Genomic DNA, 25,112 nt, shown 5'->3' on the forward strand with positions numbered 1-25,112 from the left:
CAACTGCAGATGGTTGAAATGGTTTATCCTTTCTCACAGAACTCTTACTACACTGTCCACTGTTTGCATACTAAGCAATGTAAACTAGTTGTGAAACAAGTTGTAAGCCTTACATCTAGCAGCTGCAGCTGAAAATGCTTGGCCGCTAATATCATCATCATTTGGTTTGCCCTTCCAGCGAGCCAGGTAGGATGTTTGAAAAGGAGAGTCTTCCAAAGTTGCCTATTCAAAAAGATTTTGTTGTCCATGACAGATTCTCTCCATGTCTTCCTTCAGTTGGTCCATCCATCTTCTTCTTGGTCTTCCAGCTGGTCTTCTGCCTGTTATTCTCTTTTCCAAATAAGCACATGGTAACCTTGTGCTATTCATTTGTTTAACATGCCCAAACCATTTAAGTCTAGATGACCTAAGTCTTTCCTCCATCAATTCATTTAGACCTAGGTTAGATCGGATCTCATCATTTTTCACTTGATCAAATCATGTCTTTTGGAGGGCAGTTCTAAGAAATTTCCTTTCACAGGTAGGCAATGGTACAGGTCACAGGAGCCAAAGGGCATTGAATGACATGAATAGTCTGGGTTTCTCCACATGCACATAGTGCAGTATCATTATTTTCCAGATATATGGACTTCCGCAAATGTTCTCTGCATCTTTCCACTCCTGCTTGAAGTCTGTTTAGGCCTATCCAGGTTTTCTAATCAAACTCATGACCTAAAGGAAGTTGTTCTTCCGGTAATAACCATCCAGACAGTTCCATTGATTGGGTGCTCCAAATTTCTATTTTGGCTCTTTCTGATATTTTATTGAGAAGTGGAGTGTTTGGGGAGAAACTGCTTTGAGATTTTAGTTTTGCATGTGTTGGAATATACCCATTCAAAGGGTGCTTTTAATTTGTTATGGCCTCGATTTTCTCATGGCATGCTGCAGCTTCCCTTCTAATCAATGGAGGAGCTATTTCAGCCAGTCATTGTACTTTGCCAAATAGTGTGTGCGTGCCCACATTCACTTGAGCGTTTCCTGGGCAACGGCTTAGCCGACTGATGTTTCCAATACAGAATATTGCCTTAAATATATCTGGAGTAATGAATACAGAAAGTAAATAATATTGCTTGACTGAAATAAATGGCAGACACACAATAAAATGCCAATGTGAATATTCATCAAAACAAGAATAAAATAAGTGTCCTTACTTGAAATAGCCTGTTTCCATTAGTCCTTCATCTTCAAACTCCAAACCAAACAGCAGACAAAAATGTGCACTTACACAGACCTCCAATGAAATGTAATTAATTAATAGCAACATCAATTTCAAAAAACTGTTTAAAAATATAGAGAATTCAAGTATGAGTTTCAACCAATAACAATTGGCAGGAGTTACAACCAATAGCAGCTCTGGCATTTGGCATGTGTGGTTCTGTAAGGTAGAGTAACAGGCGCACTGGAGGTAGGTCTAAAGCAATCAACTGATGCTAGCTGGCAGAATCAAAGTACCTACATGAGTTCCATTGCCCTGGGAGTAACTATTCCCGAACTTCATGAAGACAAACTTGACTGATTTTTCTGAGCATCTTGATACAATCTAATTGTGAATTACTACTGTGAGTGCTAATTATCAGTGGTTTGTTGGTGCATTGTTGAATTCTGCAAAAAAGAGTTTGTCCCTATAGGATATCAGAAAGAATATGTACCTAGTACCTCTGAAATCAGCAAGAAAATGTATGAAGACTTTCTCTCAACAGGAGGTTGGACTGGGTAGCTCAGATGGTAGAGCACTGGCCTTCTGAGCTCAAGTTGGCAGGTTCACTTCCAGCTCTGTCTAGTGGTATTTGAAGGTGCTCAGTAGATTCATTGGCATGTAAAAGATCTCCTGCAGAACAAAATTCTAGCACCTTGGCAACTCAGAAAACCATATAAGTAGTCAGTGGGACATAAAACAAATAACATTATTATTCCTTACAGAAAAAGAGGAAATAGACAATGCACTGTCAAAAGATTGGAAATGATTTTGAACTTTCAAGCAGAAAGTCTGGACTCTTTTATGAAAATTTGGGTGTGGTAATTATGCTTTACATCATAACATCATTGTAAATCCAAGTGAAGTTGCTTTGCATATTATCTCTACAACAAGAACAGCGAAGAACCGTGCTCACAGTGCTAAAGTGAGGTGTATTACCCACCCCTTCTTTCAACCACGATTCCACTCCTATCACCACATCAGTCTCATAAGATTCCATCAATGTACCGAATTTTAATTGTTTATTTACTACACTTTGACAGTTTACCAAGAGCAATCTCAGACCCCCTTCCTCCCTAAAACTTGACTGTTGCAATTGGGTAACTTGAAATTCCTTACTATCCTGAGTTTCATTTTCTAGTTGACTGAGCCAGCTTGAAGTACAGCTGGCTCTTTCTACTAGTTTTCCTGGTTAGTATTATAACTCAAGGGAGTTGCCTGTTTTACAGTACATATCTTAAGATTAATAAAATCTAGAACAATATTTGCTATCTTTCGTTTACCTGAATTGTTTAGATGGAGGCCATGTTTTGTATAACAGTATCTCTCAAAACTGCTGCATTCAATAACCTGAGTATTCCGAAAATGTTTACAAATTTTAACAATATCTGTATTGACCTTGTCCACTTCAATGTTCACACACGAGTCTCTACTCAAATCATGCCTGTGGGGCACGTTCACTACAAAAACGTTAGTGTGGGTCAGCTTCCCTAGTGTATGTTTAAGTTGTGATCTTACATTCTTGGCGTCGTCGCGAGCTACGTCGTTCGTCCCACCGATGATAAGCACTGCATCGCCGCTCCCGAAGTTCCTAGTTGCTGCTTCTACGTTTTCCACAACACTGCTGATAGAAGCTCCTGGATATATTTCTCCGGTTGCTGCTATATTCTCGTCGTTAATAACTCCCGCAATTCCCCTTCCTTGGCTATCAGCAAACACAGCTACCTTCGCTGATTTAGGCCTAACTGGGTCTTGAATCTGAATTCTAGGCCTAAATTTTAAACTCGGCACGGCAACGGATCGCGATGATTTGGTTTCACGCGCGCGATCACTTTCTTCCATGATTAGATTATTTAGGGCAGAAATCCTATTTCTAATGTTTATTTCCGGAAATTCAGTTGTAGATTTCTTCTTAGCCGGCCATCCACGAACTACTTGACACCACGTGCTCGAGTTTGTTACTTGTACCGGTATATCACTCGAAGAATGGTCAGTCCCAAATTCTAGCGATCGCAGTCTTTCTTTTAATTCTTGATTTTCAACTTTAAGAGTCTCATTGTCCTTTTTTAGAATGTTTATAATTTCTAATGCACTTTTATATTCCTCATCGACTGTTTTCGGTGCTTCGTCAACGCCGTCCCCAACAACAACATTCCGAACACACTGCTCACAAATCCAGTCAACATTTTCATTAGTTTTTACGTCTCTAGGGCAATTTCCGCACTTATAATGCCACCATCGATCACATGAATCACACAACATTCCATTTTTCACTAATTTTCGACATTTTCCGCACTTTTCGTCACATTTTACGGTTAATTTACTCGGAGAATAAAACACTACGTCGTCATTACCGGGCGCCATTTTGAAAAAAAAAAGCCGCTGATATTAAACTACCACTGGATTATTTAAACCAATACTTTACTACAAGACCCATTAACATTGACTAGACATCAAAAGAACAGACGATTAACAAAATTCTACACAATGACAATACTAACAATGGAGGAGATCAGTTATATTTTTCACTTGAACTCCCGCAGAAGTGAGACAAATTGCATGATCATTGAAGACAACTGTGACAAGTTTGACGAGATTGTTCCACTGTTACTGTTAAAAACTCTAGATGTAATCCTACCAACTCTAACCCACATCATTAATACCGGTACCTCACTGATAAACGGCATATTATCTTCCCTTTGGAGATGTGCAATTGCAACTTATAATGTACTGAATAGGTGGTTAAATAATAAATTAATTAGCATCTTACAAGTATAGATGTGCAATTGTTTGCCCACTCCCAAAGACCAACAATCCCCCAGAACTTAAAAACTTTTGATCCATTTGCATTTTGCCATTTCTGTCCAAAATTTTGGAGAAAACAGTTCACAGACAAGTAACTGCATATTTATATAACAATATACTTCTTGACAAATACCAGTCTGGTTTTAGAAGCAATCATAGAACTACTGCACTAGTTAAAATTACAAATGACAGAGGAATAGCTGTGGGTAAGGGAGAAGTTACTGTTCTAACTCTTCTAGACCTTAGTATGGCCTTCGACTGCATTGACACGGACATGTTGATGGCAAAATTATGTGCTCTTAACTTCTCACAAGTACACTATCCTGGATGTATTCCTAACTCTCTGTATCAACAGGTGAAAATTTCTCTTCATGGCAATCTATAGAGACTGGAATACAACAGGGGTCAGTGCTAGCACCACTCCTATTTTCAATCTTCATTTCAGGACTAACACAAGTAATTAAACATTGTCAATATCATGTGTACGCAGATGACTTACAAATATATACACATGCACATACTCATGACTTACCGACTACAATAAATAATATGAATGACAACCCAGAAAGAATATGTAAGTGGACCAATAACCATGCACTAAAAATCAGTGCCCAAAAATTGCAGTGTATTCTTTTAGCTACCCAAAAAACCTGCGCACTCCTCACAGACGTTCATACCCACTCAGTAACATTAAGAGGCACTCAGTTACAATTCAAAGACACAGTTAAAAACTTAGGGATGGTAATGGACAAAAACCTTAGTTGGAACGATCATGTAATAGGTATATGTCGGTGATTGTTTTATTCCTTACATTCCCTTAAGAAACTCAGAGATTTACTCCCCCAAAATATAAGAAAACTGCTTATCCAAAGTATGGTAATGCCAATATTCGATTACTGTGACGTAGTATATAGTAACCTGAACGCCTCACTTTCCATCAAGCTCCAAAAGGCACATGACGCATGTGTTTGATTTATTTCAGATACACCAAAGTTTAACCATCTTTCTCCCGCATATGATAGACTTTCATGGCTCCGCTTAAGAGAGCGACAACATTTACACACCTTAACACACAATTCCATTACCTAGCATCACCTTCTAGTATTCCTACCAGATCATCATCCACATCATTACTGAGCATTGCCATTCACCGCTCAACTGGCTACAGTAGATCATTACCCCCTGTGGGTGAGGGACGCAGGCGAAGAATACACCCACGGTATCCCCTGCCTGTCGTAAGAGGCGACTAAAAGGGGCAACCACGGGGGTGATTGTATTAGAACCATGAAACAACCTGTGATTTAGCACCACCACTCGTGGAACACCATGGGTCGCTTTTACTTGCGGGTAGTACTACTATGTTAGGTACCAAATAGGTTTGTGATTAATAGCAACAAAGTGCATTGCCGGCTTCTATAGTACCTGTGATTGGTACCACTTTAGGACCGACACCATGGTTCTGGCTTGCCTATGATTAGTGCCCACTATATGAGGAACACCACGGGATAGTGCAGGTCCCTGTGGCTTCTGATAAGCTCACCTGCATACACCCAGCGTCAGTGGGTAGGGTCTGACACATCCCACTCCGACGAGTCTAGTGTCAGACCTAAGACGAAATGCTGGTTATTAGAGCAAATGCCTGAAAAGCCTTGCATCTGATATGTTTTTGTAAATGGTGCTGCAATGTGCGAAACACCATAGGCCTGTATTTCATGTGCGAATTTCATTACCTGTGAGTAGTACCATACCGTGTGCAGTGCCGCGAGTCTATGCTACTTTTGATTAGTACCGCAATATGACAAATACCAAGTTCTACTTTCCTAGTGATAAATACCATTATGAGGGGCCGATGCTTGGATTTTGGACCCCTTTAGACTAAAAACATCATCGATTTAGCATTATGCTACAGACACAGTCCCTTGGTCAGTAATACTATTATTTCATGTCAGTTCCTGTGAATGTGAAACATTGCAGGTCTGATCCACTGATTGTTTTAAATTCATATCCATCCATTCATTCTTCATCCTCACGTTTTGAATTCTGGTCAGTGGAGGATTTTGGACTTTTAATTTGTCATTCCATTTCGTCTCATTTTGTAACATTAGGGGCCGATGACCTAAATGTTAGGCCCCTTTAAACAACAAGCATAATCATCATCATCATCATCATATATTTAACTCCTCATGTAGGTGTATGTATGGTTGGACAGAATGGCAGGCTTCATAGCCTGAGTCTCGTCATATACAACAAGACAATAAATAAATAAATAAATAAATAAATAAATAAATAAATAAATAAATAAATAAATAAATAAATAAATGAATGAATGAATGAATGAATGAATGAATGAATGAATGAATTAATTAATTAATTAATTAATTATGAAATTTTTAAAATTTCTAAAAAGAATGCATAAAGGTTAGAGAAAAAAATACTGTAATAACATCAATAATGTAGTTTTTGAAATAATAATACCAACAATTATTCACATAACCCTAAGAACTATCACAAAAATGCTTCAAGATAAAACTCAAAAAAATAGTATGCATGGAATGTTTTGAAATTTGTTTAATTATTTTAATATGTGTTATAAATTTGAAACTATGTTAACAAGATGTTCCAAATTTTATTATTATCTTAATTTTGGCAACTTAAATGAACTCACAAAATATTGTGAATCATCATCAATGTCCCACTCCAGTCGCCTGGGTGTGGTTAGAAAATATTGTGAATATTGGATGAAAATTCCAAGATTTACACTAACATGCGGAGCAGCTATTTCATGGCAGCCGGCTGTGAGCGTTGATGTGTCCCACCTCACCAAAATCCAAACTGATGTTTAGTCATAACAGTGGTCTCTGACGTCACATGATTGCACAGTTACTGTACCTCATCTCTGGTAATCCTGATTGACAACCCAAGTTATTTTCACTTCATCTCGCAAGTCCAGACAGCCAGCACAGCAGAGAGAGATGAAAACAGGGCGACTGTTCCTTGGCTAGACTCCCTCACGTGGCCGCTCCACATAGTGCACTACTGAACTCTGATAGCCCCTAACCTGATCATTGATGATATTGATTTTGAAACAGACTTTCTATCTGTCAATCATTCTTCTTTCCCCTTATCAGCTCCTGCCGGGCACTTCTCCATCTTCCTCTCTCCTTTCATCATTTTGTCCAGGTTTCTTCTGCTTGCACTCTTCTGTATCAAATCAGTCAATCTTGTTCTAGTTCTCACTCTCTTTCCCTCGAACTTCATCTCCATCTTCTGTTTTGGAATTCTTTCCTTCTCCATCCTGTTGACATGTCCAAACCATTTTAGTTAACTCCTATCAATTCTCTCACTTAGGTTTTCCATTCCGACCTCCTTTCTAACAATGGAGGACCTAGCTGATTTAGTCAAGTACTTTCATTGATGGAGATTTAAGTCTAACTCTTACGAAACTGAAGCAGTGTGTTTTCACCTCAGCAACAATATCGCCAACTGTGAACTGAATATTCAGTTTGAGAACAACTGCCCAGTACATAATAAATATCCAAAGTGTCTTTGGGGTCACACTTGACAAACTGCTGTCCTTCAAAGAATACCTAACCAAGACAGCAGCTAAACTGAAATGTAGGAATAACATCTTCCAAAAGCTGTGGTTCTACTGCTTCCATCTTGCTTGCCTTGTTTGCTCTAGAGCAGAATACCATTCCCCTGTTTAACTACATGGTTGCTACATAAAAGTGATCTCTTTCCAACTAAAACAAACTTCTGTATGTGCACCATTACTGCCACAGGAAAATATCTCCAACTTCATGGCTGCCAGCTCTGAGTCATATACCTCCACCTCACCTGCAAAGGAAACAGGCTCTAGTCAGGGAGTATAATGAGATAACAGCCAACACTGAATTGTTTATCCATGAGGTCATTGCAGGCTATGAAGTAAAAAGGCTCCATTCTAGGCATTCTCTAATCAGGACAGCAAAGGACCTGGCAGCATATCAGTCTAGCCTGGAAGCAAGAATGGATAAATAGTTCTCCACCACACCTGCATAATTTTCTCAGGGGCAATGATAAACATGATACTCTGAATTTGCCTTGCAGAACATGGTCAATGCTGATCAGATTCAGAACAAATCATAGTAGATGTGCTGACCTTTTGTACAAATGGGGAGAAAATCTGAGTCAAATATGCAAATGCAGATTTCCCCACAAACCATCAGACACAATGTCAACAAATGTCCTCAGTATTTTTACTAAATATCTTTGATTTCTTGGATGCTATGCCAGAGGTTCTACAATACCTATATAAATAATTTAGAAATTAGATTGTAACTTTCTTCCTTTTTATGCTGTATGTTTCTTGTGCCATAGGCTAAATAAATAAGTAAATTGAAGTTATCTGCCACAGATTTCATTCTGAACCTACTGTGTTGATGTTCCTTCTAATTTGTTCTAGATACCTTCAGCATTTAAAAAATGTTAATATTAATTGTTTTCTCTTTGTCTAGTTTTATCCATTTAGCTGATATAATGATGGAGCATGTTCTGCACTCTATCATTCTAAACTCGTTAACAGAACTGGAAAATATAATGAGGATACATTTCGAGTTTCTACCTTCCGAGGATCTCCTGCATGGGGAAGAGACTAATGCAGTACTGGAAACTCCAAGACCTGCAGGCAGTCCACAGGTATAAAAAGGATACTCAGTACTTAAATTGCTTCAAAGATTTATTCTAGAAAAATCTTCCATTCTTATTTGAAATAGAAAACTATTTCCATTCTATGAAATTTGATGTAATAACTGGCTGTCAGCAAATAGAACAAATCTGTATATGTTAGAAATTAGTATTATTTATTTCCCACAATTCTGACATGTATATGGAGTTGTAATGGAAAAGTACGATATTCTTAGGCCAGGTTTACAAGTTGATATTATGTTCTATATTTACATTGTTTTCTAAATGAATAAATACTATGTAAAATATGGAGGCTATATATATATCCATATCTATGCTCATTTATTCTTTCAGTTAACATGTTCACTAATCATGAATCAGTTTTGGATATATACTCACCATTTCAGTTGCTCAAGTGGATATTTCCTTTCATTCAAAATCTGCCTTTCACTCACTCTTATAAGCTCATATGGCAGTTCATTAGTTTTTTTCTTTATTTATGTATAATTTAAATAAGAGAAAAGTTCCTTGGCATTCCCCAGTTCCAAATATTTGCAGAGTGCCAATAAAATCCATTCTAGAAGATAGGGGTATGAACAAATAATGAAGAAGGCCTAATAATCATATGGCTGAAATGGAATAGCCTACCTGGACAGCAATTTTGATATTCTGGTCATGCTGCTGTGTAGTAATGAAAGTGGAATTCTACTTGTGAGCATTTTCTACAGCTCAGTTTATGTTGTTGGGTGACATTGAGTGTGCCAAAAACTGACATGGAGGGTTGTTGGATGAGAGATAGACTGACGGTTAGTTAGCTTTCTGAGTGCATTCTCTGGAGCTTATTCATATTCTGTGTTGTTGTATGATGCCCAGCAGGGAAACCACAAACTAGAATGGCCATCATCATCATCATCATCATCATCATCATCATAATTGTGGATCTTTTCACTGGGCCAGGTGGGACCAGTACATTATCCAATGTCTCTCCCTTTTTTTTTTTTTTTTGTTAGATTTTTAATTTGGTCCAACCACCTCCTTCTGGGAAGTCTGACTGCTCTTTTTCCAGTCATCGTTCTCTCTCCTGATGGCAGCCCATGTATCCTGCATTCACTTTATACGACCAAACTATTTCATTCATACCGATGCGGTCTATCCTCCAATGTTGAGTTCACCTGCACGTGTTTTCTGCTGTAATCAATCCTGATTTTGTCCCTTCTTGTATTCTGCATAGTTGATCTTAGAAACTTCCTTTCACATGTTTGTAATTTATTGTATAATATATATTTAATACATAACTCTCTCAAGCTGCATGTCTTGAGTGAGAAACGGTATGATTTGAACATTGTCAGTTTTGCTAAAGGATGTAACGTCACTGAATCTGGATTCGAATTTTGGCCCAGGCTCCAGGTTGTTATTTAAAGATAATTCTCATTTCTTATGTGCAGAGTCATCGAAGGCAATCCTTACATTAGTAGTTTCATGATCTTCTCAAATTTCTGCATGTTGTGACACATAAAAGGTCTTCCCTCTAACAGATTCTGTGTTTCCTGTCTCAATATGTTCATTTTCTGTGTACTTTTTCATGGCATTGGCATTTTTGTACCTCTCTTTGTACTCATGATCTCTGGTGAACCATTTCCTTAAATTCTCAAAATGTTTTACTCAAAATCTCTATCGTTGTGTGGGTATGGTTCTTAATTTTTCCAAGGTAGTACTGCAAACTGTTTTCTTAGTTTTCATCAAAGTCTTATGTTTATTGTTGGTGAAATGTTGAGTTTCATCATTTATGATTGCGATGTTCTCAAGTTCCCAGAATTTTCTCAAGAGATGGTCCATTTCTGAATGGTAAATAAATTATGAGGTTGTTTCTTCTACTGAAACTCCTGGGTGACTTCCAAACAGAATACAACCGAAAATACTTCTACAAATTGTAATTGCCTCTGACAATCAGGGAAATGTGTTCAAGGTAGTCAGCACTGATCAGTATTTTGAATGGAATTTTCTTTGATACTTCACCACCATCTGCAAATTTCAGGTTGCTAATATACCCATCTTCTCCTTCTTACATTGCCTCGGCTTGCCTGGTCAGTCAATGACAATGTACTCACCTCGTGGGCGTATGGTTTGCAGAGCAGTTGGCCAGTAACGTACCTCTATGCATTGCATTAATTTTGTGATGTGTCGTCATCTTATCATATGTAGGACAGGATAAGAGATACCACTAATTATAAATGATAACATATGGTTAATTTTCATGGAAATGCCCCAAATTTACTCATGAAATTAAAATCTTAATAAACAATACGACATGGGTGGACAATTGAATTACATATATCAAAGCGGTTCATATCTCTTATCTCAAAAATTGCTAGCATGAACTTTATCACCTCAACAAGAAGCAAGAACAGACATGACAATGTAGTCTTGACCTCAATAATGATGGCTGCTGCAATTTCACATGATGTTTGTTTACAAACATTCTGACTGACATTTTACAATACAAATATAAATATCATGGCTTCAACATCAACCCAAAGTTATATTATTCTGAACTCAAACATATGAAGCTGTGAAATCCAGCAGGATTATAACATTCCAAAAATAAATTCTATAGTATCTTTCCTTTACTTGCTTCCTTACATGTATTTAATTCATGGCAATCCTTACTCTTCTTTTGATATCATTCCTCTTTGAAGTAATGTAAAACATCTTAAGTAGCAATTAAATGACATGAAATAATTAATATTAGGTACTTGTAACTTCAGAGTACAATACAATGAAATAGAACATATTGCACTGCTGTGGAACCTGCAAGGAAACAATGTTTTTGTTTTTATTTATTCATTCAAGGGGCACCTGAGTCTAAGCTCGCAATGGCACAGTACATTCAATTACACAGCAGAAGTAATCTAAATTATATACAAACAGTGTATGATGTGAGATACAGTCGTTAACTAGCTTACACTTAAAAGTAAACAATATGCATGTCTCTATGACACAGATGTGCATGAAATGGAAATCTACAGTAATTCCAACATACAGTGGGCTCGGGTGCATGTCCTCACTTACCACCTTGTACCTGTATGTACTTTCTTGGATGATCATCTTCCTTTGGTAATCAAATACAATTTGGATTCATATAGATGAAATGCTTAAATATATTAGGTGCACTGGACTCAAATAACCATATATGATAAGTCAAATCATGCTAAGTAACTCTACTTACATACTCTCCTTCACATTACAATATTCCAATGGTTCATGGCAGATGAGCTCTACATTTCGTATTTCATACAAATTATTTCTTACAGAGGCATAAGTATCACCAGAACAATACCTTCACAACCGAGCTGGGATATAAATATTACTAGGGTTCATAATGCCGATGATCCTAACTAACCAGACATGCCAATGTTGTTCCCTTGTGATGTAGCACTTGCAAAATATAACATTAATACAGTTATGGCTATGCTCACTGAGATTCTTTATCAATGATATATCATTGTACATACCTTCACTTGTCATTAAACTCAAAGACTTAATTCCTGTTGCTCCTCTTGGACCATATGGCTACCATGAAACACTTCCATCTGGTCCTATTGTTGGCTAGGCTCTTCAATTCATTCCAAGACTTTCCCATTCCTAAGCACTATTCTTCCTGGGTGGTCAGTAATTCACCTCTCTTTTTTTTAACAGGCTTATTCCTGATAAAACCTCTCTTTGAAAGTTTCTATGTGGTTCTGTATAGTTCCTTACCATCTCCCCTTACCGATGCCTCTTCTGCCTTTTGTGCTCTCATATCCATCCACACTTTTCCTCCCATTCTTACAAGCTTCTGCATATTTCTTTTGTACTGCTGCTGTTTACAGTCTTGTTTTACTCATATTAACCTTTGCGTTAACTTACTTCCTGGCCTCTACTTTTCTCCAAATACCATCAGACACTCATTCCTTCCTAAGATGATTGTAGAATCCAAGTACCTTCTCAGTGATTTCAAAAGTATATGTCGTTAACTTTCTTCCAATCAACATGATTCTGTTCACACTTATTTCAACTGAACTGAATTCAAGAAGATTCTCCAAGTGATAATATTGGAGGTGTTTAACCTAGTCTTTTAAGAAGTGTATTCTTCAAATTAGAAGAAAACGTTGAGAATAATTCCAACTTACACTAGAACAAATATGATCATAATGAGTGTTTATCATTCAACTCTTTAAATCCCTTGCACCGAATGCCAACAACACACTCCTATTTCATAAATTTTATGTATTATAATTTACATCTTGCCTTAACTTCATGATTTTGACAGATGATGGTCTCTAGCAAGGCCAAAACTAGTTTCAAATATACAAGTACTGTCATTTGGGGTAATTTCGGACACTTTTAGCGATTTTTTGTTTATGTTCCTTATTAATGAATTTAATTTATATTATTTCAATTTCTATGTCCAGGTACATATCTAAGAGATAAAATGAACACCGGAAGAAACATGAAAATGCACATCGTTGTGTTAAAAAAAAAACAACATTAAAATGTGTCCGAAGTTACCCCATATGTTGGGGTAAATTCGGAGTGGCAGTATTTTTAAGTTACCGTCTGTGATTACCTCATGTATGGAGTTATTTCGGACAGTTATTTGCGAAAAAAATAAATGTGCATGAAATAGCAGAATTATTCCTTATTTACATAACAAAACAAACAAAACTTTGCCACAAAATACAATATAGTTTACTTTCTATTCAATTTAGTCATTCATGTGGATTATTTACACTCGCCGGGCTGAGTGGCTCAGACGGTTAAGGCGCTGGCCTTCTATCCCCAACTTGGCAGGTTCGATCCTGGTTCAGTCCGGTGGTATTTGAAGGTGCTCAAATACGACAGCCTCGTGTCGGTAGATTTACTGGCAGGTAAAAGAACTCCGGCGGGACTAAATTCCGGCACCTTGGCATCTCCAAAGACCATAAAAGTAGTTATTGGGACGTAAAACAAATAGCATTATTATTATTATTATTTACGCAACGTCTGTATCAAAGGTGAATATTCCCCTTTTCTCTTTTGGTGCCAGTAGAATTTTGGCAATCTGGTCCTTCAGAACTGTGTCCTTATCCTCGACACTTGGAAACACAAACATTTTCTTGCTTCCCCTGTGTGACCGTAGGAATTTTACGACGACATCCTGAGCTCCTATGTTGACCGTCACACCAGCATATTGCCTAGTTTGTTTCTTGCTCCCAGACTCGTAATCGTAGTTCACTACGACAAAACTTTCTAGTCCAAGTGTGGAACTGTGTGGAACTGTTGGTCATCTGATAACTGTGGAACTACTTCCTGATTTTCTAGAGCAGTTTCACTGTCATGAAAGTGACCATGCATGATAGATTTTCCCGGAGGAACATTCAGTTTACAATGGCGAGATGATGCGGTAGAACCAGAGCCGTAACGAGCTTGAGATAGTACTGTCTCGAAGGTGGATGACCAAGACGATTCCTTTGCATTTGAATCTGATGTTTCTGGAAACCTTTTAAGGACTCTCTGGGGGTCAAGAGGAATTAATCCAGTGCTGCGGAAGCCACTTCTGATATTATCTGCTTTTCGCGCCTCTATCTAGCGTCTCCTTCAGAAGAGATGAGAAAGCATCTCTAGATATAGGCCCATGTGTACACTTCTTCCAGTTCGTCAGCACATCCCTCCAGGCTTTCTTAAGTGGCCCAAAAAAAGCACACGTCTAAAGGTTGTAGAATATGTGTGCTATTTGGTGGGAGAAGGATAAAAGAAATGTTGTGTTTTTCACATTCTTGAACAACTGAGAGAGACACATGGCTCGATAAATTGTCCCCGATCATGACTTTTGGTCCATCCAGCTGTTTCAAATACGGCAGTGCCACCGTTAAGAACCAGTCTTCAAAAATCGGTAGATCAAACCATCCACTTTTGTTCCTGTTGTATCGGGTGCCAGGAGGGCCTCCTTCTTGCCAGTTATCACACAGATGCTCAGACTTGTACAAAACGTACGGGGGCAGTAGTTTTCCATCCCCACTTGCACACATCATGACAGAAATACTTGTCTTGGAGAAGTCCATTTTTCTCTCCACATGCTTAATCCCTCTCCTAACAATCACATGTTTGTTCCCAGGGTCGTCACTTAAGTTGGTTTCGTCATAGTTTATGACATTTTCCAGTGGAATGTTTTCCAGAGTGGGTTGCACAATAACGAAAAATTCGCTCACGGACACCGAGCTAACCTCAGCACGAGCTCTCTTAATGTTCTCTGAGAGGCGAACGGAGAGAACATGTAAGTAAAGTTCACATAGTTCACCTATGTTTCTGTCTCTACGCCGAAGCTAGTCCCAACCTCATCATCTGGCCTTCATCGGGAGACCTCCTCAATTAGTGTAGCACTCTCAAAATCCTGATGAAGAAAGACCTTGCCCATTCGACGCTTGGAAGATTCTGGGTAAATCTCCTCTCCTTTCTTCCAATCCTGTCAAGGTACTACACCCGCCCCTACCCTAATAAGGCACCGGCATTGGATCTACAGGGTCACACATGGGTCAAAAGTATATTAAAATAGGCGCTTATCTAACATTATCTTAAAGGCGTACAGGGTAGGATGACGGGCATACTTAACTACAATGAGAACACATTCGGATTAAATTTTAACTAACAAGACCGGTTTATTTAACCTTGATGGTGATGAGAATGACACATTAAGATACACTGATGAACTACATTAATATTTATAAGTGTTGTGAATTATTCTGTGGACGTTTGTCCATTATGCGTGATAGAAAGGAGTGAGTATATCGCGACGCGATGTATCGTGGCATGAAGTGAATGGAAAATTTTACCGTAACACTGAGGCTATATTATATCACTAACACATAAAACTAACATGCACGCGACAACATGTCTGAGCAATCACTACTCTAATGAAAACCTAGATTTCCCAATGAAATGACGTAAAGGAAAATACACAAATATGAAACTACACCTGGGTTCGAACCGACCCTCACTAGAATAGACATTTGCAGGCCGATGGACAGAACCACCGCTGACCTTATTTACAATCAAACATGACACATAGAACACATAAAAATCATACATGATATGCAGCAAATACATGAGGCACTTCAATATTCTTATTGACACTGTAGGCTTCCAATGCCTACGTTGAGCATTGAACTGACAACCCCTTGCGATGAAGACATGGTCCTGTAATCCCTATCTATATTACATTCAAACAATTAACAATGATTCACTGACAAAGTAGCATTATCGGCCGGGTCACTTGTTAATAAAAACACCACTTCTGACGTGTTGAATAATCGCATATTTAGACGTTCACACAGGCCAACTTCCCTTTTACTTAATGTCCCTCTTTCCTCCGTTACGGGAACCCGCACAAAAAAAAACACAACTGGGAGCAAGGTCAGACGGCCACGTCCGCCACCCCAGGGGTCGATAGCCCTACATAACAGGCGTGACATTCCCTTTCAAAGGAACAAAAACACTTCACATTGACGTACATCCACAAAATAATCTAAGGGCTCATAACTCGCGCAAATCACCTTGAATTCAACACATACTTTCTCAACAGTATCACGTCACTTTTACAACGCGACGCCGGTGTTACAATGCTAATATTTGCGTGACCATTATTATTATTATTATTATTATTATTATTATTATTATTATTATTATTATTATTTCCATCTTTTGACTGTCATTCTACATGACTTACCTGGTGCTTTGAACATACCAGGTAATCACGCGGGATCTACTTCGCAATTGCAATATAATTATCACACGGCAATTAACACCTAATTAATAACTTCTAATTACTGATAGTTACACCCGGTCACTTTATCATCACATAGCAATGCATTAATTAATCAATTAATTAATTAATTAATTAATTAATTTGATATTCACACGGATTAATATTCGACACACGCATTATAATCACATCCTGATAAATTTGATCAAATAATCCAACTTAAATACAAGACTCTCTATCTAAATATATCAGTGGGGGGGCCTTGGGTTATCAGTTCCGCCGGCGCTTGTTGTTGCTCCATGCCTTCACACAATATAATACTTACCCCTTTTTACCTGTCATGCACTTATCAAATTAGAATAATTACACTCTACCTGCAATTCCCTAACTCATTACTACCGGTCTTCTGACGCAAGTAATCAAACAAAAATCTCCCAAGATAAAATAACTAAAGAAATCTCTACCACATGCAAAACTAAAGTATTATATTCCCTAAATTATTTACAATCAATCACTCAGACGTGTCGCCGACTCCCTAAACTAAGAATTTACAACTACGTGCCCATTTCGGCACTTATATTCAACTACATATTTAACCTTTTATAGCGTCAGCTTCTGATAAACATTTCCCATCCCCACTAAACATGCCAGATATTCAAAATTAATACTCATCTCTATCACGATGATGACATCTTTGTCAGGTCAGGAGATCCATCCTGTATTTACTGCTGCTCCATGGATACCACGGTAATCAGTTGCAGCTCCATCACCACTTTAGGATTGAAGTTCATCGTTCCTTGCTGATGAAACACTGGAAGTACTCCTGTGCACAGACACATCACTGTTTAAATTTACACTTCAATTAATCAGCGTTCAACATGAGCGTTCAGGCACTACTCTGAAAACTATCCCGTCACTCGCAGTTCAGTAGCGAACTCTGTCTATCACAGCTAATTTAGCGTTTGTTGCTCGTTGGCGCTGCCATGCTACAGTAATAATAATAATAATGTTATTACGTTCCACGCTGTAAGTTCGCGATACGACACTGTTCATTAAATATACACGTAGGAGTCACGAAAAATAACTGTTCATTTTATTTAAGACGAATTATTTGACTTCGCTTGAAAATTTAAGTTTAAGTCACTAGAACAAAGCACTAGTGCGAGCGTCGCGAATATAGCTCCGCCCTCACCAAGTTGAAAATCCCGAATGACGCTCTTACCTTACTGCAGTGGTTTTTACAAAGAAGCGATTTCCCCTTCTACAAATCTGCATACGACCTTTTCTCGGCCCATTAGAGGTATAATAGTGCAACTATCAAGTGACCAAAAATCATCTGATGTGACCGAGACATATCCGCCCAATTATCTTTCATTAGATTTCCTTTAATTAATTAAAGTCCGTCCAGCTTCCCCCTCTCTGCTCTGGTGAACTCCCCTCTGAAGGGTGAAAGGTGACGATGTCCAGATGGCCCTTGGTAACTTTCCACTCATAACTGAGGCCGTATTCTTTCTTGTATGAAAAGTTAGCATGTAATATGACATTAGAGACTCTAAATAAATGGCTCAATCATAGTCGTCTCTTTTAAAGTGAAGAACGACTCCAGAATTCAGATTTAAAATAAATTTTATCTCGTAGAAAATTAAGTTGGCTAGTCCAAAATAAAGATGGCTCTGGTATTCCGCTTCGAAAAAATCTGTTTCCCCTCATTCTCTCAGTCGTGAGGAAGGGATGTTTCTTCACGAGTGGCGCCATGGGAAACCACTGATTGTCGCCCCTCTTGACTTTGGCTAGGCTTGGCTCCTGCCGCGTTCCCCCTTTACACAAAGGAAGTATCGCACACTGAGTTGCAAATAAAGAAATCCTGTAATATAAATTCTAAAGACTCAATTTATATATCGTAATGATGCGGATATTAATTAATTTCGATGTCCCTTTTCTCATATAGCATTGCGTCTGTAATTTGGAAGGTCATTATTAGCCAAAGGTCCTTAGATCATGCCCGTGTCGGGCTCATATTCCCCTCTCCCCGAGAAGAAATGGGTACAGGTACTGGACACATTTCGTCACCAAATACTCAACTGACGATGTCCCTTCGCGACTCCTCCGAATCTCTCGCTCTCCGGCGAAGTTCCTTGTTCTCTCTCTAAGTAATATGCAATCTGACGCAATGCCTCTCTCTAATTTTCCAGGTACTGACATTCTGGACATTCTACATCTGCTATAGCTCCATGCGAAAACAACTTCTCCAAGCAGTTCACCTCTTCGTCTTTCTCATTTGGTCCCGACTCGTCATCCGGCACATCACGGTGGTCTTCTCCGTCATCCTCATCCTCTTCTTCATCCGTTGCCCCAGGTTCTTCTGCATTGTTCACTTTTTCTTGGATCCTGTCACGTTCGGGTAATTAATGTAATTCATCTGCTGCGTCAGGGTGATACTATTTACAAATATTTACATGCATAACATGACCGTCGATAAGTTAGATCTGCATTCGGTACTCAGAATATCCTCCTGGATCCTCTCTAATCTCGTCGGTACCTTTTGGTTTCGACCTGCTTGAGTCTGCATGTGCTCCGAACTCAAGACTTCCACTTCTTCCAGTTACTGGCAATGTGGCAACATGCCGCTTCTCCTTGCTTCCTCGTTTACGTTTTAATTGCTCCACGTATTGTCTAGGTCTCAAAACTCGTCCATCTCTCATCTTTCCTCCAGTTCGCATGCTGTAACTTCGAACCTCCAGTATTCCGATTTCTCCATCTTAAATAGGTTCTTCTTTGACTGGTAAACCATCCATATTTATATCGGTATTGTTTGTTGCGTTGTCGTCTCTTGTATCGACCTGACGCCCTCTTCCTTTCTGCTCCGTCCTCAGCTTTCATCTCGTCTTCCATCTTCTCCATTTCTCCATTGACGCTCCTGATTTCGCCATTAACATGGACACTGTCTCGTGTGATACTGGTCTCAACCTGATGAAATTGCTCAACTATTCCCTCAACTTCCCTTTCGCTTACTGCCTCTATCTCTGTTCGCTTTCCTTCTGCCTTATCCTGAAGATTAGTTAGTTTATCCTCAGAGTTCTTTGTACTGTTCATCACTTCGCTATTCTCTGGACTACTCTGCTCCATTTTCCCTTCCAATTTATCTTCGCGCCCTTTTATCCTGTCCTGTCTCAGTTCCTCTGCGAGCCTTCTTATACTACTACTCGCTTTCCTCGTCATTTCCCTAGTCTGCGCACTGTTCTCTTCCATCCTACTTTCAAGTCTTTTAATGCTGTCCTTCATTTCCCTAATCTCCTCCAACAACGCCCGCACGACTTCACGATCCATATTAATATGTGTTGAGATGACAGGATCCCCCTCGCTAACATCGATGCCAACAATCCACAACATTGTTTTTCAAAAAGAAAAAATTTCATTATCCAAACTTGCGATCTTTCAGCTTCATAGATTTCTACATTAATTATCATTCCAAATTAAGCCTCAAAACGGCTATAATCGAAGCTGCCTAACTACCTAACATCATCAAGGTTCATGAAATTTATAAAATGACAATGGGAGTTTCTGGAAAATAAAATTAATTACAGCCCTTAAATTCAATTAATAAAGTTGCCGATTAACCTATAATTCTAAAATTGGGCTCGATTTAAATACCAACACAAGTGGTATAATGCCAGTAAATCAACGCATGCCTTCAGCATTGAGGTTCTTCAAACACGCAAAGTCATCAGAATCTCAAACTGAACCCATGTAATTAACCTACTGCCACTCGAAAAAGAGAAAGTAGTCGTGAGGTTACCTCTTCTCATCCACGGTTATACTAACGTAAATATATTTCCTAATAGCAGGTTGGTTTGTGATGAAACATGCACCACTGGCTAATATCCGTGAATAGATCTACACTAAAGAAACCACTATTCACTTTGAGCCTCACTTATGGGAAAGTCATTTAGCTGTTTCCTGGGATTCAAACTCATCCCCTTGAATCTTGGATACGCCCCTGCTCACGCGACTGTCATGGCTTTGCCCATATCATTGCACCATGACTGTGTTCTCATTCATGATAACGATTTGAGATTGACATCAAGGTGTCACTTATTCAACTATAATAAACTAGGCTTCACGTGGAAATGTCAGAAGTATGCACGGGTTACCAAAAATAATCGTGCCCACTCTTGGAAGCCACACAGGTATTCCTTGCCTATTAAACAACAGAACACGCCCTGTTTGCGCACCATTAGTATGCAATAGGTGGAATAAATATGCGCCTATTAAACAATTAAATACACCTATTAAACCGTAAAAATGCCCCGCGATAGGCACAATTTGTATGGCAGGTAAAGTAAATATGCGCGCCTATTAAACAGTAAAACACACCCCACTTGGAGCGCCACAAGTATACACCCGCCCCTACCCTAATAAGGCACCGGCATTGGATCTACAGGGTCGCACATGGGTCAAAAGTATATTAAAATAGGCGCTTATCTAACATTATCTTAAAGGCGTACAGGGTAGGATGACGGGCATACTTAACTACAATGAGAACACATTCGGATTAAATTTTAACTAACAAGACCGGTTTATTTAACCTTGATGGTGATGAGAATGACACATTAAGATACACTGATGAACTACATTAATATTTATAAGTGTTGTGAATTATTCTGTGGACGTTTGTCCATTATGCGTGATAGAAAGGAGTGAGTATATCGCGACGCGATGTATCGTGACATGAAGTGAATGGAAAATTTTACCGTTAACACTGAGGCTATATTATATCACTAACACACAAAACTAACATGCACGCGACAACATGTCTGAGCAATCACTACTCTAATGAAAACCTAGATTTCCCAATGAAATGACGTAAAGGAAAATACACAAATATGAAACTACACCTGGGTTCGAACCGACCCTCACTAGAATAGACATTTGCAGGCCGATGGACAGAACCATCGCTGACCTTATTTACAATCAAACATGACACATAGAACACATAAAAATCATACATGATATGCAGCAAATACATGAGGCACTTCAATATTCTTATTGACACTGTAGGCTTCCATTGCCTACGTTGAGCATTGAACTGACAACCCCTTGCGATGAAGACATGGTCCTGTAATCCCTATCTATATTACATTCAAACAATTAACAATGATTCACTGACAAAGATTAGCATTATCGGCCGGGTCACTTGTTAATAAAAACACCACTTCTGACGTGTTGAATAATCGCATATTTAGACGTTCACACAGGCCAACTTCCCTTTTACTTAATGTCCCTCTTTCCTCCGTTACGGGAACCCGCACAAAAAAAAACACAACTGGGAGCAAGGTCAGACGGCCACGTCCGCCACCCCAGGGGTCGATAGCCCTACATAACAGGCGTGACATTCCCTTTCAAAGGAACAAAAACACTTCACATTGACGTACATCCACAAAATAATCTAAGGGCTCATAACTCGCGCAAATCACCTTGAATTCAACACATACTTTCTCAACAGTATCACGTCACTTTTACAACGCGACGCCGGTATTACAATGCTAATATTTGCGTGACCATTATTATTATTATTATTATTATTATTATTATTATTATTATTATTATTATTATTATTATTATTATTATTATTTCCATCTTTTGACTGTCATTCTACATGACTTACCTGGTGCTTTGAACATACCAGGTAATCACGCGGGATCTACTTCGCAATTGCAATATAATTATCACACGGCAATTAACACCTAATTAATAACTTCTAATTACTGATAGTTACACCCGGTCACTTTATCATCACATAGCAATGCATTAATTAATCAATTAATTAATTAATTAATTAATTAATTTGATATTCACACGGATTAATATTCGACACACGCATTATAATCACATCCTGATAAATTTGATCAAATAATCCAACTTAAATACAAGACTCTCTATCTAAATATATCAGTGGGGGGGCCTTGGGTTATCAGTTCCGCCGGCGCTTGTTGTTGCTCCATGCCTTCACACAATATAATACTTACCCCTTTTTACCTGTCATGCACTTATCAAATTAGAATAATTACACTCTACCTGCAATTCCCTAACTCATTACTACCGGTCTTCTGACGCAAGTAATCAAACAAAAATCTCCCAAGATAAAATAACTAAAGAAATCTCTACCACATGCAAAACTAAAGTATTATATTCCCTAAATTATTTACAATCAATCACTCAGACGTGTCGCCGACTCCCTAAACTAAGAATTTACAACTACGTGCCCATTTCGGCACTTATATTCAACTACATATTTAACCTTTTATAGCGTCAGCTTCTGATAAACATTTCCCATCCCCACTAAACATGCCAGATATTCAAAATTAATACTCATCTCTATCACGATGACGACATCTTTGTCAGGTCAGGAGATTCATCCTGTATTTACTGCTGCTCCATGGATACCACGGTAATCAGTTGCAGCTCCATCACCACTTTAGGATTGAAGTTCATTGTTCCTTGCTGATGAAACACTGGAAGTACTCCTGTGCACAGACACATCACTGTTTAAATTTACACTTCAATTAATCAGCGTTCAACATGAATGTTCAGGCACTACTCTGAAAACTATTCCGTCATTCGCGGTTCAGTAGCGAACTCCGTCTATCACAGCTAATTTAGCCTTTGTTGCTCGTTGGCGCTGCCATGCTACAGTAATAATAATAATAATAATAATAATGTTATTACGTTCCACGCTGTAAGTTCGCGATACGACACTGTTCATTAAATATACACGTAGGAGTCACGAAAAATAACTGTTCATTTTATTTAAGACGAATTATTTGACTTTACTTGAAAATTTAAGTTTAAGTCACTAGAACAAAGCACTAGTGCGAGCGTCGCGAATATAGCTCCGCCCTCACCAAGTTGAAAATCCCGAATGACGCTCTTCCCTTACTGCAGTGGTTTTTACAAAGAAGCGATTTCCCCTTCTACAAATCTGCATACGACCTTTTCTCGGCCCATTAGAGGTATAATAGTGCAACTATCAAGTGACCAAAAATCATCTGATGTGACCGAGACATATCCGCCCAATTATCCTTCATTAGATTTCCTTTAATTAATTAAAGCCTGTCCAGCTTCCCCCTCTCTGCTCTGGTGAACTCCCCTCTGAAGGGTGAAAGGTGACGATGTCCAGATGGCCCTTGGTAACTTTCCACTCATAACTGAGGCCGTATTCTTTCTTGTATGAAAAGTTAGCATGTAATATGACATTAGAGACTCTAAATAAATGGCTCAATCATAGTTGTCTCTTTTAAAGTGAAGAACGACTCCAGAATTCAGATTTAAAATAAATTTTATCTCGTAGAAAATTAAGTTGGCTAGTCCAAAATAAAGATGGCTCTGGTATTCCGCTTCGAAAAAATCTGTTTCCCCTCATTCTCTCAGTCGTGAGGAAGGGATGTTTCTTCACGAGTGGCGCCATGGGAAACCACTGATTGTCGCCCCTCTTGACTTTGGCTAGGCTTGGCTCCTGCCGCGTTCCCCCTTTACACAAAGGAAGTATCGCACACTGAGTTGCAAATAAAGAAATCCTGTAATATAAATTCTAAAGACTCAATTTATATATCGTAATGATGCGGATATTAATTAATTTCGATGTCCCTTTTCTCATATAGCATTGCGTCTGTAAATTGGAAGGTCAGTATTAGCCAAAGGTCCTTAGATCATGCCCGTGTCGGGTTCAGTACCCCTTTACAATATATCGAATATCACTTGAAGTGAGAGGATATCCCCAGTGTGCTTCTCGGACGATCCCGTGTACAAGCATTTCCTCCTCTTCAGTGTTCAGGACAGGTGGTGCTCCGATTGCTTTGGGTTTGGTGCGGTTCACCTTATTCTCCAGGGTCGATCGCGGTACCTGAAAATACTCTGCGGCTTTGCAGTAGGACATTTTTCCAGCCTTAATGGCATTTACTGCCACATCGAGTTTACTTTTCTTGTAGTTGCAATACAACTGTCCTCCTAATCTTACTTCGTTCAAAAAAGAAGCTGAAGGTTTTAAAAGAAAATTGCCAGAAGGGGAATCGAACCCTCACATTCAAAGTTATTTATCAGAAGTTTCTTGAACCCTGAACCACAATTTACAATTCACAGTCTCCAATGGCCTAATGACTTTACGTTAAAACACCTCTTTTTACATTTAGCAGAGTTCCACTTTCTGCTTTTAAAAGGTTAAACGGCTTTCACACTCATTACCCTCATTTCATAGAGTAGCCACACCAAATAACAGATTGAAAGATCCAGAACACAGGAACCAAAGCTCATTCTACACAGCGAAGAAAGAGAAAACAATGTTTATTGGAAAGTCCAAGAACAAAATGAAATTGAGGATGAACCCACTTGAGCATTCTCAGTACAAAACTTATAAAACCTAATATGGCTTAAGACCCAGTGACCCATGCTACTTGGTGACCAAGAAAGAAAAGTTAAAGTCTAAAAAGACAGGGGGGGGAAATTTAGAATTTGAACTTTTAGTTGCCAGGAAACAAAGTTAATAAGGGGAAACGAGGGTACACACTCATGCATCCTTACATTTTATATAATTTCCGAGAGAGTTTCACAAGTCCATAGACTGCCTAGAAAAACCTA

The 25,112-nt window shown here is 38.7% G+C and overlaps 1 protein-coding gene across 1 annotated transcript in view; it reads left to right on the plus strand.

Annotated features, from left to right (window-relative positions):
• Positions 1 to 25,112, plus strand: part of Dhc16F (Dynein heavy chain at 16F) — a 1,052,459-nt gene that overhangs the window by 73,163 nt on the left and 954,184 nt on the right. Inside the window, exon 5 of the mRNA XM_068227815.1 lies at positions 8,536 to 8,716. Coding sequence (XP_068083916.1) covers positions 8,536 to 8,716 — 181 coding nt within the window. The remainder of the gene's footprint in view (positions 1 to 8,535; positions 8,717 to 25,112) is intronic.

The sequence above is a fragment of the Anabrus simplex genome, chromosome 5 (assembly GCF_040414725.1).
Source record: "Anabrus simplex isolate iqAnaSimp1 chromosome 5, ASM4041472v1, whole genome shotgun sequence".
Taxonomy (NCBI): domain Eukaryota; kingdom Metazoa; phylum Arthropoda; class Insecta; order Orthoptera; family Tettigoniidae; genus Anabrus; species Anabrus simplex.